Source organism: Lepisosteus oculatus, chromosome 15 (genome assembly GCF_040954835.1).
Source record: "Lepisosteus oculatus isolate fLepOcu1 chromosome 15, fLepOcu1.hap2, whole genome shotgun sequence".
Taxonomy (NCBI): Eukaryota; Metazoa; Chordata; class Actinopteri; order Semionotiformes; family Lepisosteidae; genus Lepisosteus; species Lepisosteus oculatus.
Window position 1 is genome coordinate 28247809 of NC_090710.1, and position 18331 is coordinate 28266139.

The 18331-nt window shown below is 40.9% G+C and overlaps 1 protein-coding gene across 1 annotated transcript in view; it reads right to left on the reverse strand.

The window, feature by feature from the left end:
* me3 (malic enzyme 3, NADP(+)-dependent, mitochondrial) overlaps positions 1-18331 on the reverse strand; it is a 63548-nt gene that overhangs the window by 18636 nt on the left and 26581 nt on the right. Inside the window, exons 5-8 of the mRNA XM_006639188.3 lie at positions 18098-18173; positions 16981-17142; positions 11876-11979; positions 2464-2573 (exon numbers count right to left, since the gene is read on the reverse strand). Coding sequence (XP_006639251.1) covers positions 2464-2573; positions 11876-11979; positions 16981-17142; positions 18098-18173 — 452 coding nt within the window. The remainder of the gene's footprint in view (positions 1-2463; positions 2574-11875; positions 11980-16980; positions 17143-18097; positions 18174-18331) is intronic.

Genomic DNA, 18331 nt, shown 5'->3' on the forward strand with positions numbered 1-18331 from the left:
ATGTATTCTAAATGTTAGTGGTTTTTACTTCATTATATGCACGCCTTATGTTAAAAGGTTCATTAGTACAATATAGGTTTTGGACCATACTGTGTATGTACAGCAGAATTAAGCTGTAAAAAAATACGTATGAAGTGGTTGGAGCTGACTTTGCCATTGGGCATCCCATTGAGAACAGTGCCTTAATCCTGGACCTACAGCTGTGCTGGGGAAGATGAAGTTCACTTCTAAATCTCCTGCTTCATAGAAACGGCAGGCACACTTCGCCTGGGAGGCTCGTCTGTCAGCCTGAACCCTGCCCTCCTGGAATGTGGGAAACCACTGGGAAGAGGCACATTTGCACACTTCCTCCTGACTCATGCAGGCCTATACACTGTCATTTTGAAGAACAGCATCAGAGAAATGTAAAAATACAGGGTAACAGGTTCTCAGCCTCTTTTAACAACCTGTCACCCACAGATGAAGGAACATCTCACTGGGAGAAACAGTGCAGTCTGACTTACTACATTCCACTTGAAGGATTAACATAACTTGTCTCTTATTCCCAGAGCTCTCCCACAGTCCCACAGTAACAAAGGCCAAGAGCTTCCAGACCACAGAGGGAACTCTCCCTCTAGCCAGCTGGGGAAAGACAGTATTTGCCTTGGACTTCTCTGGGGTGGAGAATGTTCCCGAATGCTGACTCCTGTCCTTAGTGCTGCACTCCTGGGGAGTAACCTACTCCTTTTCCTTTCAGTAATAATCGTTTCTCCTTATTTTACAAAACTGGCATGAAAATCAACCATTTCTATTTACTCTAGTTGCTACTTTGCATGAAAATGATTGCATTTTTTTACACTTTTTTTTCCTCTATATAACAACAGGAATTTAAAACAAATTGGTACCGAAATATCACTCAGGTACTGTAGTTCACGCTTGAGACTGAACATCGATTGATTATTTATTATATCATCCTACTAAACAACAGGGCAGAGATGCAATACAGTGTTGAATAATCTTCCAATTTTCATGCTGCTGCTCTGTTGTTCATTCACTAGTAACAGTGAGAGCAATTTAGCCGTTTTATCTGCAGCCTTTCATACCAGAGAACATCTAGCTGAGTCAAAGATATACATTTGGAGCTGACAGAAGTACATGCTATTTTTACACAGAGGCCCTTATGTTCCCTTTTGGCAAACTATCCACTTAGATATGCCTGGTCTTTTCAACCTCTGTGGTTCCCAGAGATTCTCCTCAAACGCAAAGTGAAAGTCATCACCCCCACGTTTTGTAGTGTGCAAAATAAACTCCCAATTATAGGAGGATCTGTTCTGACAGCTCTTACAATGGATATTCTGACAAGCAGTTCTACTGTAAAATCTTATAATTATTTGCTGTATTTCTTACACTGTAGTAAACATAAGTTTAGATTTGGTTTTATGTTTTAAATGGACTTTCAGTTTAAAAGGGGGTCTTTGAGCTAGGAAATATTAAAACGTCCTGATACACCCGACTGTGCTTTAGGGAATTACAGCTACACACCCTGGGGTACGCTGAGCTCAAACTGACTCTGGAAGTCAGACTGAGTCAATCCTCTAACTACGAACAGTACTTTAAAGTGATAGTGTACGTCACAAAAATGCTGTCCAAGCATTTTTATAATATTAGCCACAGGAAGAGGTTAAGACAGGCTAAGACAGTAATTATTGCTTGGAGTGATTTACCTCGTCCTGTTATTGAATCCAAAAGATCTTTTAGATCCATAATTACGGTGTGTGGGGATCATGCACACTAAAGGATTTGATACATCAAAGGGTCTGCTCTTGTTCCAGGCTAATCTTCTGGGCCTTTAATGTTAAAGGTCGTACTTCAAGTACAATAATTCTTTTATTTTCCAAAATACGAGCAGTATGAAAGAGAACATATGCATGGAATTGGGGATCCTACAACTCCAAAAAGGGGAAAGGGGACTCATTAATCTATTAATCTACGTACCTTTTAAGATATGAAAAGACTATAGTGAACAAATAAACACAATTACATGTGATGCGAAGGTTTCTCCATTTCCACCATAAATATCTTAAGAGGCTGGCTTTTGCAAGACCTGCTAATTAGAGCAGCTGTACCTGGAGTTTGGGAATATTTATTGAAAGGAGCAGTCAGAGCCTCAGCAGTATTGACAAATAATTAGTTGAACACATTAGTTACATTTTTTTTACAGAGCACTGTTAGAGTACCTTCTCAAAACACACATACTGTATGTAGGTACGAGATATAGCTGGAAACTCTATGTTACGCTACATACTACTTACACAACTACTGCGTAGTAGCTGGCATGCTAAGTTCTTAGAGGCAGAAAAAAGTATTATGTCAAACTAATACTCAATCAAGACCACAACATTTTTTTAAACGAATGCTGGATTTGTGTAGCGGAACAGTCATCATTATTGTGTGACAAAGAGAGCAGCTTCAGATTCGCCTTACCTTGGATGTCATCGTTGAAAGTGCAGTACCTGTTGCGGTACTTGTTCAGGATGCGGAAGGCATTTGCGTTGGCGAAATCCTCAAACTGGATTAAGCAGTTCATCCCATACCTGAGACGGAAAGACAGGAGGGTGAAGAGAAGGTATTTTCAGGGAGCCATTCTGTACGAACGGATTTGAACAATCTAAAACTGAAACACACATTTAATTTATTTTCCTGTTACTCCCACCCATCTCAGAACGCGGGCGTTTTTCACGTCGAAATACACCTTGAGTAGAGTTTGTTGCCACTACGTACAGGTACATTGCAATTCTCATTCGCGCTGATCTCTTGGAACATGCACAGTACAGCAGACTACACCACACACCACAGAGTGTATCTGTGATGGAGAGGAAAGCTTGGACCACACGTCCGAATTCTGTGACCCCAGGCAGGAGAGAATGAGGAAGCCATTCAACTTTAAGGAGGTCAAAGGCCACGCACGGCCTGCCATCAGAGGAGAAGTGTCGACTGGACGAGAGGCTTGTGCTTCTCCTGCTGTACAGTGCCACCTGCCTGCGAGCCAAGACCAGCCTGGGAGGCAGCAGTGATCGCTGAGAGCCGCAGGCCAAGACAAACCTGTCAGACTAATCCGACCAAACTCCGAGCGCCATTCGGGCATCCTGCTCCCAGTCTCGGACCCGAGACCACAGGGCTCAAACTCAACAGAAATGTAGCTGTGATAATTCACACCTCCACTTCATTTCACATCGATGAAACTCTAAGCAGATTCAAGATCTATTTTTATCAATGTATCACATAGGATCTCCTGTAAAAAAAACCTGAAATTAAAAATATGGGGTGAATCTAAAGCATTAAAGTAACCACAAAATAGCATATAATGAGATTCATCACTGCACTTCCATTACTACCTATCAAATTAATCAAACTGCAAAACCTTTTTTATTTACATAGTATTATATGAGGTTTTTTTTTTGTCATACGTGTCTTCCCTATACTGCAGTACCCTAACAACAAAACTGCAGAGTTTAAGTAAAGAACACTTGAAAAGAATTTGAAAAAAAAACGTACAAATTATTTTAAACTTCATTTTAAACAAAAAGACACACATTTTTAGTTTTTAAAACACTTTGTTTAAATTCAATTTGGCTGATACTTTTCTCAAGTACCAAGTCTAAGCGCAAGTTCTTTAAAGGTGTAAACCTGCAGTCTGATGAGTGTCATTATAAATGAGTGGCAGTGAATGCACTCAGTGGTAACAATTCACTGCCCAATCCCAAACCAGGAACATGAACCCGAGACTGGGAAACATGTACCAGATTACATGTGATGATGGATCGTGAAAACGATGCAGAAAGGCACAATAATTGCAAAAAAAAAAGAAAAAGTTTTGTTTTGTTTGAGACTAACTTTCCTCGACAGAGGTCGGGTTTTGAAACAAAGGTTCTACAGTATTATAGCTAATGCACATTTTTGGCACAATACTTCCAACAGCTCCCCTCTAGGAACAATAGAAGCCTCACCCATAAAACTGCCTGCCAGACACAGCTGTACATTACATACAACAGCACTTGGTTCGACAGCTCTGTTCCATCAGTGAAATTCAGAATCACTGGTAACTCTCTTCCCATTAGTTTAGAATGTGCATCCTGACTGTGTGCCTTGGACACAAAACATTTTCCTTCAAATGGATTTCCTTTTTCCACCCCCATCCCCTTCCACTCCCACTTGTTAATGTAGCTCACGGAAGATGTAAAGGTGACAACTTTGTAACTTGTGTTTTATGACCCGTTTTTTTCCCCTCAAACTGAAGAACAAACCAATTGCCGACCAGCCCAATTAATAAAATACGGGATGAGGCACTGGCTTTTCCAGAACATTCCAGGCATTCCTTTCTTTTAAACCGGAGTTTAATCAAAAACAGTTTTAAACTACTGTATTTCTTAAAGGCTGGAGATTTATTTATTCATTTATTCCATACTGATGTTTTAAAAAAATGCATAAAGAATTTAACGCCCTGAAACAACAGAAGGCCCAGAAATTCAACAAATTCTCAAGAGTCAGTCAAGGCTGTGTGGGTGCAGAACACTTGAATTAAAATTGAATATGTTTTCTGGGTCAGCTTACTGCCTTGTGCTGCACTCAAGATAAAAGGTTAACGTTTTCACAATCAGTAATGTTTTCACAGTCATTAAATGCAGATAAAATGAATGTGTGCTTCAGGGTTTTGCTCAAGTGATTTGAAAAACCAGGACTGCAAAGACTATTTCCAAGTCACTTACATTTTCATTACAATTACACGTTTTTCCTAAGTGATAATTGCTATACTCACAAACTACTACAAGAAACTCTGTCTGTAGCTAACAATCAACCCTACTGCTCTTGTTTAACAGATGTCTCACTGGACCAAATGAAGAATAACAGCAGCTAAATAAATTCCTACCCTTTGGGTCCAACCAAAAAGAAGAACTATTTTGAAACAAAATGTTCATTAGAATGAATTACAATGTCAGATTCACCTGTTTCTGGGGTGTTATACTTTACCTTACTTGGAAAGTTGAAAAGGTTAAATAACTGCTTAATAAAAATTAAGGTGCTTGCTGGCAGGTGGAATGGAGTTCCAAAATGTAGTTTTGCAAATTTCTGAACTGAAATGGAAGGATACGAATGAGTCACACCCATCTTTCAACATCTGCACTGGTCTTTCATACACAATCCTGCACGGATCCCAAAGTGAAAGATGTGTCCTCACTGTCTCTGCTTACTTCTTATTTCTCAGCGTACTCTGTCAGCGAGCATACTTGCCAGCAACAGCCCAGTCTCAGTTTTATCAAGGGAAAGATCCTGGAACTTGCTTTCATTCCCAGGCACATAACTGGGCTGCCTGCACAGCACAGCTGCTAGGAAGCAGTCCAAGCCTGGCAGTTCAGAGGAGACAGTGTCTGCACGTGAGCACTGCAGCACATTTACTACCACCTGTTTGGATGCTAGAGATCATATCATATACACTATACTGTAAACAGGCACCCTCCTTCGGATGAGACGTCGCCAGATATCAGCAATGAAACTAGTCACTGAAGAGCCAGCATCCAATATGATAGCATGACAGTGTTAGATCATTATCATAATTATGTGCATTTGCACAGCACATTTCATTCCAAAGGATACTAAAGCACTTCACATATACCCAGGTGAATACAGATACCTTTTTCTCCACTACTGTGGAAATTTGTCTTTGGCTTCTCCCATAAAAGTACAAAACACACAGGCCATACAAAAAAGTCACATTAAGTCACATAAACTACATAAACATACATAAATGATACATAAATAGTCGGATATATAAAAAGGCAGTGAGGGGACTCCAATTACATAGTCCATTCATTGAGCAGTTTTATTGCAAAGGGAACAAAGGAAGTCTCATAAATGTTTTTATTTGAATTTACTATCCTGTAGTGTCTTCCTGATGAGAGTATTATGGATTGAGAAAGGAGTGGGAGTGTGGAATCAGCTGTGGTGGTCCTGGACATTCTGAGAACTGTATTATGACATAAGTCACAGAGCTGGGGCTTCTTCCTGCCATTTTCACAGTCCTGGACAGTTTGGTTCTGCTCTTCGACCCCAGGTCATGTTAAATACCGGGATGTTCTCCACAAGGCTTTTATATGCCATCTCCAGGACATCTTGATTAACATGAAAGTTCTTTAGTCTTTGAATTGACAACAGTCTCCGATTTGCCCAGTTTGTTCTCCAAGATATTTGAAACAGCTGGTAGTTAAAACAGCCCACGGCTGGTTTTAGCATTGAAAAGAAGCCCTTTAGTCTTGGTCACATTTATTTCCAATGTGCTGGACTGGCACCAGTTTTCAAGAACACTGATGTGTTCAAAGTCAGTTTGCTCACCTAGAGGCTGGTCCTTTAAACAGTCCCACAAGAACCATGTCATCTTCATATTTCATTTACTGTAGACTGGCTGTGCTACTGGAATCTGCATCACATACAGTACATGTGTCATTAAGCACCAGCAGCCCCATCACACAGGAGGAGTAGTGAGAAATTACTTCACTACTTGAATTTTGGAGGAAGCTTTATAAGAGAGAATACGATCACTTTATTGGCCATATACAATTTCTTGTATTAGGAATTTGTTTTCTCGCATACCCCAGCTTGCTCTCCATGAGACACACCGTCAGGGAGAAAAGCTGGGGGTCAGAGCACAGGGTCAGCCATTTTCACAGCACCCCTGGAGCAGTTGGGGTGAAGGGCCCTGCTCAGGGGCCCACGGAGTAGGATTCCTCTGCCAGCGGTGGGATTCGAACCAGCAACCTTCCTGCCACAAGCACAGATCATTAGTCACAGGGCCACCGTTCCGCCTTTGGAAGGCTAGACTGTGCAAGCCCAAGCACTGGGGTGAACTGCTTTACTTTTACAGTGTGCTGGGATCTTCAATGACCAAGCAGTCAGAACCCCAGTTTAACATCTCATCCCCTACAGCACACCTCCCCTGTCACTATACTGAGGCATTAGTTTAGACGTTCTGGTCCAGTGGGTCAAGCACAGTACACCATACCATTGGTCCACCACCACCACTTAGAGGAGCAAACTGGATTCCTAAAAGGTCTCCCACACCTGGACTGACCAGGACCAGCCTTGCTTAGTACAAATATAATAACCCACCCACCTCCCCTCATCGATACATCTGACACCTGAATGAACACACAGTGTCAAGAGCCTACAAACGCCAACAACAGGAAGGACAGCAAATACGTTCAGATGCTTGTGATCGGTGCGATTGTGGACAACTAAAATGGGCATCTCCTTCTTTCCATTTTCCTTGGAAATCCTTGCACCAAGGAAGACATTACTGTGGTAATGGACTTTGGACAGCTTGCCTGTCCAAGATAATGGAGAGGAGAGTATCATGGCAGAAGGACACGAGAAGAAGGGGGAGGTCGTTACTTTGTGTAGTCATCGCGCATAGCTTGATGGTGAGGCACCACAAGGTGAAAAGGCAGAATGTTCCAGAAAACGTGCGCTCTCTTGCTCTGCACATTATTCAATATCTCTGCGGACCACGTTTATTAGGTTATAGGGGAGGGAAGTAGGAGTGGGCTGTATGATGAGTCATGCTGGAGTCAAGTCAAATTCAACTGAAATATCATCATGCACACAAACCTCCTGTGTTTTCTATAACAAACTATTGTACTTGTGCTATTGGTTCTGTGATGGAAGAGGTTTGTTTTATTCACCAAAGAGCTCAAAGCTGGCTACAGCGCGGACCTTGCCAATGGGAGATGAGTTTAGAATGCCACGGTCTTCAGTGACTGTGAAAGGGGCTCATTTCAATCCGTCCCTGCTGACACTGTGAAGAATGAATGTGCTGTGTTTCTGCCCGTGAGGCAGATCAATTCCACAAGGCTGACATTTATTGTACAACTGAATCTGCTCACTCCAGATGTCTGACTCCGAATAACAGCACCGAAAACCCAGCGAGATTTCAGCAGTCCTTTTCCTCTTCTTATGCAAACAACAACAATATATGAAGTTGCCAGTCCTTTAAATTCCCCCTCATGAATTCTTTCAATTTTCAGAACATATGGGAATTTAAAGGGTTTCATTTACTGTCACTTTATCAAAATCCACTGCTTTTTATCCTTTATTACATTTGTGCTAGGAGAAACACACCCAAGAGTAATCTGGGGAGAATATTTTTAAATCTGTGAGTGCTTAACTTCGGCCAATACAGCTGCTGCCTTGGCAGGTCATGAGAAGCGAGAGGGACATTATAACCTTGAAGAAAAACATGAACTGCTCATTGCTTGTCCACATGAACTACAGTTTAACCTTAATTTTAACCACCATGCTGGGGTTGTATGCACTGCAAAAGATACTAGATACCAACATCCTGGTTAGCTATAAAGTGAAGCTTTCATTGATCATCAGATTCTCAAACTGTCACATAGTCTGACCTGTTTCAATCTTACTTAAAACAACTTAAAAAGCTTGGCACATACTTCCAAAATTAAGCTTATTCCTCAGAAAAGAAAACATTAAATTCAATCTGTTTTATGTGTGTGTTGTAATTCAAGAAAAACCATGCTAATGTACTGTTGGGTTTTTTTCTTTCTGTATTGCTGTTCTGAAAGGGATTAAATGACTCTCCCTGAAGATCAAATTCAGTATTCCTGTAATCTATACAGACAACACGGTTTGTTGGAGGTTTTCAAACCACAGCTGGAAGAAACACCATTAATTTCCCTTTAAGAACTGGAGTATAGTAAAAAAAAGGCCAATATCTAAGACAGGGTTCTGTGAATTTGTAATAGAGTGGGGCCATCATTTTAGAGATTGTTCTTCATCAATAGTTGCTCAACGCTTCTTTTCTTTATTCTCTCTACTCCAGGTTTGCACCAGTGTTAAGATATACAGTATATAAGCAGACTGTCGTATGGAAATGCCTGCCAGATGGTGGGAGTGCACATTAATAAGGCTGAATACTGTCACCACTACCTGATATTAAGGCTATAATTACTTCAACTGGGAAAACAGGCTTAACAAAATGAAACGGAAAACTGCATGAAAGACTGCTGCATTATCAAATCAATCTACCTCATCTGATAATATGCCATTATCTCCACAGATTAATCCAACACTGACCTCCTTCACTGGATCTGCTGGCAAGGATTACAAGATGCACTGTAGGTGCTGACATTAAAGATGATGTATGTGTTCAACCTAATGACATAATTGTTAACACTATGGAGAACAGTCGTAAGGTAAGATTACTACTCAACATGAAGGCTACGAAGTAAGAGTTCAGGAAAGTGTAGTAGTAACAAATTGTATTGATGAAAACACCTCTAGTGATGACTTGAAGTTTTGTGATGAGCCCCAAAATGTCATCTTGCTTGACTAACTACAATAATACATTTGGATATTTGTTGACAGCACTGAATATTAATGAATATTCAGTACATTAGTTACAGTTGAGTTTCTGCTTAAATCTTGACATTGCAGGAATTCCACATCTTGAGGAGCCACTATCATTGTGAGGCTAAGCAGAACTCTCCTCTATTCTTCCTGCAATTGTTCCAATTTCAAACTTTCATTAAATTTAAATTTCCAAGTGCCTTTGAAATTTTTGATCTGCTTTGTGCCTGTCTAGCTTTTAATAATTGAGTGACTTGGCAAAGTAATTTCATGCACCTGAATTAATTATTTTAGCCAAAACGAAGGGGTGAACACTGCTGCAGTCAACATATTTTAGTTTTTGATTCTTTTTCGTCATTTTTGCTGAAACGACTTTGACTTTTGCACCTATCAAAGTGGTTCATTTGGATTCATGATTTGATTTTTTTTTTTAATGTGTGTACATCATTTGTAACACATCAAATGGGAACATTATTAGAAAGCGGTGAGTACTTTTTCAGGCACTGTATTTAAATTCATTCTCATTATTTCTCTTTATATTATTATATCATTTTTATATCACTTTCCATGAAACACTAGACAAAAAGTAGAAAACACATGAATGACTTCACTAGTTTTCCCAGCAGTCTATTGTTTGTGCAAACAAAAAATGTTTGTTTTTCTAGGCAAATATGTCTCTCAGGTTCCCAGAATGTACAAGAACAAATAGAGAAAGTTGAGGATGACAGTCTGCAGTTAACTATTCCAAGGCTATTTCTTGCTCAAAGATAAATTCATTTAAACCTTTACAATGCAATATGTTGTCAGCCAGGCAAGGGGGTTGGAGTATTGGCATCTGAGTTTTGGTAATGAACTGAATCTCCCTCAATTAAGAATACAAGCTTTTATACCAGACTTCTACAGTCAAAAGATTTGACACCTAAGAAGAGTTTATAAATGTGATCCAGCCTTTTGCTCCTTAAAAGTAAACAAAAGGTAAAAAAAATGGTATGCCATAAATTTTCCTGCAAAAATGGCTGGATTGTGCTTTTTGCATAAAAACTATTGACTAACCTCTGTGGGGTCGCCTATAGTTTTTGAACCTCCGTTTTTTAGCATCATGTTTTTGTTCCTTAACATTTCTTTACAGACTAAACACTGTTGCCAAAACAGAATACTGTGCTACGTCACAAACTGCAGTTACTTCCCTGCGCTACTGTACAACACAGCGGTTGAACCATCAGTGACTCACACTCCAATGGTTTTGACCACAGCAGAGGCCTACAGTAGCATCTTAAATGTGGCCTCGTTTGTTAAAGAGCACATTCTCCCCTATGTCACCTCTGGCAACACTGTACTCAAGCAAACAAGTGTGCAGTCAGCAATAACCACAGTCTTCATAACCCATTCTCCACTCAGATGGCACAAAGCTTTCTCACTGTTACGGACTTCTTTTGATTCCTTTAAAATTTTCCCTTTTAATATTTCTTTATTCCGCTCAGCTTCATTCGATATCAGGATAAATGTTCAACCTCAGCAGATTCTCTGTTCTTGCTTCAGCAGGCAAAGCAGTTAACATAAAATATTTGAATGTTGCATGCTTTTTTTCATTGACACAACTGCACTTTTCAAATTTGTTTTCCAGATGAATTGTGCAAAAGCGTGTAAATAATTCCAGGAAATAATTTCAGACTGCCTCCTTCACACTTTTTTTTTGTTACTGGCAAGCGATAGTCTACAGTGCTGTAAATCAAATGCCCTGGGATGGAAATAAATTCTTTTTGTTCTTTATTGCAATTCAGCAACTCAGAAGTAAATTTATGCAGCAAAACAGAATTTGGTTAGCAACATCTACATGTGTTGACCTAAAAGTCATTTATCCATTAAATATGTCACAGACATTGAAAACTGTATTTGACAGTTACAGTATTTCACAGTTACAGTGTGTGAATTGTTTCACATCACTGGCTGTTTTTATTTGTAACAAATGTAAGACACTTTGAATTTTTAGCCAAAGGAAAAAAACATGACAGATACTGTAGTTTAAAATAGCTTACAACAAAAAAGATTTTAGGCTTAAATTCTAAAGGTAAAGCTATTTATTACCAAACATCCTGCTGGCACTTCAGTCAGCTTTGTGCTTTTACTGAGCTCTGATATCCACATCTCGACAGCTGCAATGGAGGTCTACTTAACATAGTTTGAAATCTTCTTTACAAAATCAGGGAATCTGACAGCCGGATTTCACTTTATTCACAAGACGATAACACTGAAGAAATGAACTGAGCAACCCAACCCATTGAATTACACCGGGCTGGACAAAGGCCAGTTGAGCTTGATGTAGAGAAAAGCAGGAACATCAGGTCAGACAGGGCCGCGTGAGCTGTAGGTCTGTAAGAGACAAGAACCCCGCAGTGCAGGGAAAATACGAGACACGGCACAGAGACATCACTTCCAGGCAGGGAGTGAATACACAAGACGCAAAAAGGTGAAAAGGACTCACTTATCTGTCACTGCCTGCATGAACTCGTCAATTAGATCATCATACTCCTTCCCTCTCACTCTCTTGTGCTTCAGTCCAATATACAGAGGGTCGTCTAAAAGAGCCTGCAAAACAACACGGAACATATAACACCACCACACTGCAGGACACGGCGAGTTTCAAACAGTCTTGGCATGGAAGCATATGCGTGCTGTCCTTGTTTAATATAGTATACTGATGCAGAATGAAAAGGCGCCATTTTACAACAGATTATTGGACACTGTTACTTCTGTTTAAAATAGAGAAAAGACAGGTTTTTTGACTGAATGGCATTTTTGCCTCCCCGTGACAATAAAATACTGAATTAAGGTATTGCGATTTCAACAAACGCGTGAACAACGACGTCTCCAGCCATGCAGAGCTTAAGTAACACACTCCCGCCTATGAGAGAAGCGGCCCAGAGACTGAAATGCTCTGCTTCAGCAAACAGCAGACTAGCCCAGAGAAACCAGGGAACTGACTGTGTGAGGGACAGGCCAAGCCCCAAAGAGAGGGGTTCATCAAGACCCGCACATCTCTCTCATCTACAGTATCTGCCTACATTGTTTTCAGACTGCAGTGGCGGCACCAACAGAAATTCTAGGAACGAAAGAAATAACCCACACACATCACCAGAAGCTTGCTGTCTGCATGAAGCGACCTACTGTACATGCATGGAGTTCAAGTAGGTAGCTGCGTCAGCCTGGAAAAGAACAAGTAAAGGTTTGTTCCGTGCTGAAAAGAAAAGAGACGCAATGTTTCGGCCACGGAGCCTTCTTCAGATGTCAGCTGAAGGTGCCCACCACACCTGAAGAAGGCTCCAGAGCCGAAATGTTGTCTTTTTTTGTTTCAGTACGGAATAAAGCTTGGCCTGCTCTCTTACATGTATGGAGGCTGTACGAGGGTAATGTTGACGACAAACTCCCGACTGCCTGCTGGCTAATGAGCACCTAAGGAGACGACAGGGAGGAATGGAGGGTTTTATTGAACAGTAATACTGTCCTGTCCTTGCAGAACCTCTTGGCCAAAGTAACAGGAGATATTGCAGTTACGGGTATGCTGACTGTTGAACTATTCATGCCCACCAGTGGGGCAGTGGAAGTGTGAAGGGTCCTCCTTTAACACAGGAACGCCCTGGGTGGCAGCAGAGGGAGCCCTACTGCTCAATGACGCACTGCTCAAGTCCTTTCCATTCCTGCAAAGCCTCCTGGAAGAGACGATCTGCCAACAGGACAGTGCAGGACCACACACGAAAAATAACGTCAAGATGTTGTCACGTCCAGCTGCCTCTCTTGCCCTGAATATCTGTTGCATGCCAATGACATCAGCTGCAGACTTCTGTGACTGTCTTTGCTTGCCAATAAACAGGTTGGTGAGAACCATCTGCACTTTTAGGATTTAACAGCTTCTGAAAAGTTACAGATGGGAGGAGGCCACTGGGCCCATATTGCTCACACAGCTCACACAAGGCTGTTCTTGATTTTCCCCCAGCGACTCAGCATCTACAAGATGACTTGGCAGGTTCTTCCATACAACTGTAGCCCATATGTAAGCAAATGGCTTTGGCTCTTTCGCCCCAGTTCTGGTTTCTGTTGAGCTAGAAGAAGGGTTGACTATGTCAGTTCATTTCATAATCTTAATCGGAGCTCTTAAAGGTCTTCCTGTGCTCCAAAAGAACAAATGATTAAGTTCACATGTGAGGTACAAGGTTATCACCGTTGGTACTCTAGAGTGCAAAATACACCTTTTCTTATGCTTTGAAGAGAATTGCACACTGTTTCCTAAACAAAGATGAACAACTGTACTACACTTAGATTTTCCTGACTGCAGGCTGAGTGGTGAATTGCTGAAACACTGAGAAACTGAAAGAGTGCAGCTGCTGTGTTTGTTACCACCTGCTTCTCAACGGAAGGTTTTACTGTATATGCACACCTGCACAGAGGAACAGCTACCACTGTGAAGGATGTGCAGTATCCCAAGAGGGATGCCAATGACTATTTTGTGAATATACGGTATGAGAGACACTATGTCACACACCAGTTTAAGCAGGCCAAACATCCCTGTACAAAGCAAGGCTAAAACACTTACAAATTGATCGAAACTCTAGACCCATGTGGCTCATATGCCAAACTTTAGCCATCTGTGTATAAACATAGCAGCAGGGAACAAGTCACTTCTGTGCAGTGGTTCAGCTGAAGCACTGCTGAGTCTTGCCCTTTTGGAACAGATCGTGTTTGTTCTTCTCGCCCAACAATGGCTCCCATGCAGTGAACAGCAACTGAGAATGGGAAGAAAAAAAATACTGTCCAAACAACAGCACTCTCGTCTAAGGATATTGATTTTCTATGTTTCTATGTTGACGTTTTGGGTCAAAAGGGATGAATCCACTTGTATAAGGTTCATTGCTCTGAGTTTTCTTTTAGCTATTTCAATTGTGAAACTTCCACTAGGAGATGAAGCACAGTAAATGAATAGCCATTATATTTCTTATTCTTTCAATCCTAACTGTCGTTACAGTTCAATGAAAAGCTACTTCCTTCCATGGAAAGTTGTGGAAACTGACCATCTATTCCAGTACAACACTGCAGAAGATAATTCCACATGTACAAGTAAAAAAAGCCATACAACATTTAGGGTATGAAGCTTTCTTCAGGCGTGGGTATTTTCTTATAACCTTTCAATGTAGCATTAACCTCTCTTTGTTCCCTTGCAACTTGCACACTGATGTAGCTCCTCACAAGACAGCAATAAAATCCCCCTCTGTAACCCTTCAAAAGGAACAAGCATGTGCCAGCATTCACTTCACAAGTAATGTTTGTCCATTTTCCATCTAAGCTTGCTTTTCCATTACTCCAGAAAAAAACACAGATCCCAGCCAATTTCACTGTGTGGACATGAGCTGCACATTATTTTTTAAAATCCCCTGTCTGAAATCAGGCCTTGCTCTCTGAACAGTTCTTGTGGCGCAATGCATGGTCCTTTCAGATGTCACACTGGAACCCTGGAAGAGCTCTGGGCGGGTGAAGGAGTGCAGAAACCACAAAAAAACACACCTTCCTCTCAGTAGTGGGAGAGATATTTTGGGAGGCTTTCTTGTCATTTGAAATAGTTGAAAGAAAAGAAAAAACCGACCACCTGACACAATAAAAAAAAGCAGACACTTTTACTAAGTCAGCAAAGTGCTAAATGTTTTTGAAACCTACATATGCAAATTCTTAAAGCTCTATTTATTACGTTCAAACTTTTTAAAACAAGATCACTGACTTGCAACGCACTTGATAATGTGAGTCATACACTTTGACTCGAGTCAGAGCTGGCTGCATTACAAGGAAATAAAGCACCAATGATACAAGCTGGTCTGTTTGCAATAACAATTGAAAATTGATGGAAAAACAAAGGCTTTTTAAAACAGCAAATGGGAGGAAAATTAAAATACTGTAGAAGAGCAATAGCCCCTTCAAATCTTTCCTGTCTTCACAAAGCAGATTTGACAATGGGAATGACAATCAGCGCCGTCTGCGTTTTATGATTTTTATATAGCAGCTATTACCAAAAGAACATGTGCACGAGCACAAGGGCTAATCAGTGCGTTTTCAACAAAAACATGATTTGAGTAAGTGCTTTAAATGAATGCATGTTATGTTCAATCGCGATTGTTCTTTAAATAAAGATAAAATCTTTATTACTGCACATATCCATTGCAGTTATGAAAGAGTAAGTGTATGTACAAAAGAGACAAGGAGAGAAGCATTTCAAAAGACCAGCATGAACTGAAGCCGCAAGAGATTCCTCAGCAGTTTTAAATTAAAAGCCCCGCAGCAGCTACTCTCCTGGACAAAGTCACTCTTCTGTTCAATACGCTGCAAGCATAACGTCCCAGTTCACTATACAAGATGCCATTTATTTTTTTCAATAAAAAATAACTTAAACCTCTACGTCAGAAATGATCGCTAACTTGTTACTAAGATTAAACAAGTCACAGTTTATAGACATTTAGGTATTTAGCTGGATATTGAGGTTTAACCATCAAAACTATAAATACTAAATAAATTACCAGCTAAAATCAAGCCTAGACTTATTACCTTTACTGCAACACATCTTGTTTGACACATTTCTCTAGGTTTACACAAGATCAAATGTCCATGCTTCCCATCTGGGATTATGGTGATGTTGTTTACAGCCCTTCCTGGGAAACGTGAAGTGTTATACCATCCTGCCCTAAGATGCATGACTTTATCAATCCAATTCAAGCTTTACTGTAAAAAAAAAAAATGTTTTTACGGCTCAGCCCAATTACAACAATACATCAAGGACAGGCCAACAGAACCAACAGAGAAGAGAGCACAGTAGTGCTGTGGCAGATAAGAGAGTAACTTTGCATTGTTTGAGAGTGAGATTGCATTGGGGATGAAATATTTCCCAAATCTGTTACCTTTACCCCTGGCAACACAGATGGGAGCAGTGTGAATTCACAGTGGAGGGGGTGTGCCACACACTCCATAATGCCCTTGGCCTTCTTAACTGCCTTCTGTTTGTAGAGGACATTTAAGTTGATTTGATTTGCCCCAGTTACTCTGCTACTTACCTTCACTAATTTTCCCCATATGTTACAATACAGTATAGCTCTACTTTCTGATTTACTGAGATTTCCAGACAAATGCTTCATTGGTCTAGGTTAATTTAGAATTTTTGTAACTGAAAAAACGCATCCTGCATGTTTTTTTGCAGTTCTGTGTTCCATATTACGGTTGAAGATGTTAGACTGAACCTTCCAAGACTGCCGTTTTTTTTTTTGCAAAACCCAACGTCAGTTCACTGGGTTAATTTGCCTTTCGCATACCTAAAGGTTCTGTCGTGTTTCTTTCATTATAAATTAATTATTCGTGGCGCTACGAAGGCATAAGCCTTAAAAGAAAGATTGCCGTTCTTTAGAAGAATGCGCTCATAACCGACTCGTCCGGCAAAACAACAGACCAAGACAAAATCATGCGACGAGGAGCCGAGCTGCTGCAGCCCAAAACCCGATCATGACGTCTGGGATAGACTGGAATTCCTGGACGTTTCCTAGGCGACCGCAGGCGCCGTACCTGGTTGTCAGTGCCCACGTCCAGCAGCACTGGCAGGCACTGCTGCGGCGGCACCCCCCCACAGGCCGTGTACAGGGCCAGCTTGCCCACGGGGATGCCCATGCCGTAGCTCCCCAAGTCTCCCAGGCCCAGGATGCGCTCGCCGTCCGTCACCACGATGGCCTGCGGGACACACACGCCTCATCAACACCGCGGGAGACGCAGTGGGTGAGAAACAGGAGCAGGGAGGTGCAAAAGAGAGACCCTGGGCGTCTCTCACCCTACCCTACACAAGATGGCGCCGCTTTGCCAGGTGGATCACATGAGCTACATTAGCCAGCAAACATTCTTCTTTCAATTCCTAATCTGCCTCCAGGAACAGAGATCCATAATCTAACGTCTTTGCATGTAAGTTTGCAATTGCTATGCTTTTGTATTTAATCACCTTGAGCCCATGGGGCATCTGCAGATAACCCAGTTATACCTGTCCTGTCACTGTCTATGGCCACAGTGATGGAACTTTCTTACAGCCAGCCTTTCGGGCTGCTTTGTGTGGAGACCTTTTTCCTGGACGTGAAAATACAGACTCCAATTAGGGGAAGTTAATTAAGTGATACACATAATCTCCATGTCTAGTTCGTGGCAGGACATGACTCGATCAAAGTCACCCATCTCTCTTTTCCTGAGATTAAAGGTTTCACAGGACATACTGTATTTGCATCTGTTTTGCAGGAAATGTTTGATTAGGAGTCACTTCCCTAAGGACTCATCTTACAAATAAATCCAATCTAAAATGTAAAAAATGATCAGCAAGATGCTTATCAATTAGTACCAGTCAAACAATTTGGTAGCAATAGTAGGAAGATGTACCTTCTTCGCAAAAACTATTTACTGTTGGCCATCATAACCCAGACCTCACAAGATAAATTAATAAAAGTTCTGAAATCAGACGTTAGAAATACAGAGTCATTGTTGTATTATTATTCAGTACTTATTTGAGATGTATTCAGAGTATTAACAGCTTTAACAAACATGCTACACTATAAACCCAGTTCTGCATCTTCCAGAAATGTAATACAGTATGACATTTTCAACAAGTTTCACTGAATTTGACATGAAGCAGCTCATTCCACAATACCTTGATGTTGTCTTCGGGCCAGGAGTTCAGCATGGTTGCAATGTGCCCTCTATCATGAATGGTGATAAAAAGCCCTCTGTAAGACACAGATCCAGATAACAAATGGCAAAAGTGTCAGTATTTTCAGTAAAAAAATGGCAAAAGTGTCAGTATTTTCAGTATTAATCAATAATATATGCGAAACATGTATGTATATTGCAGGGCTACTCACAAAACAGACACCACAATTCTTCC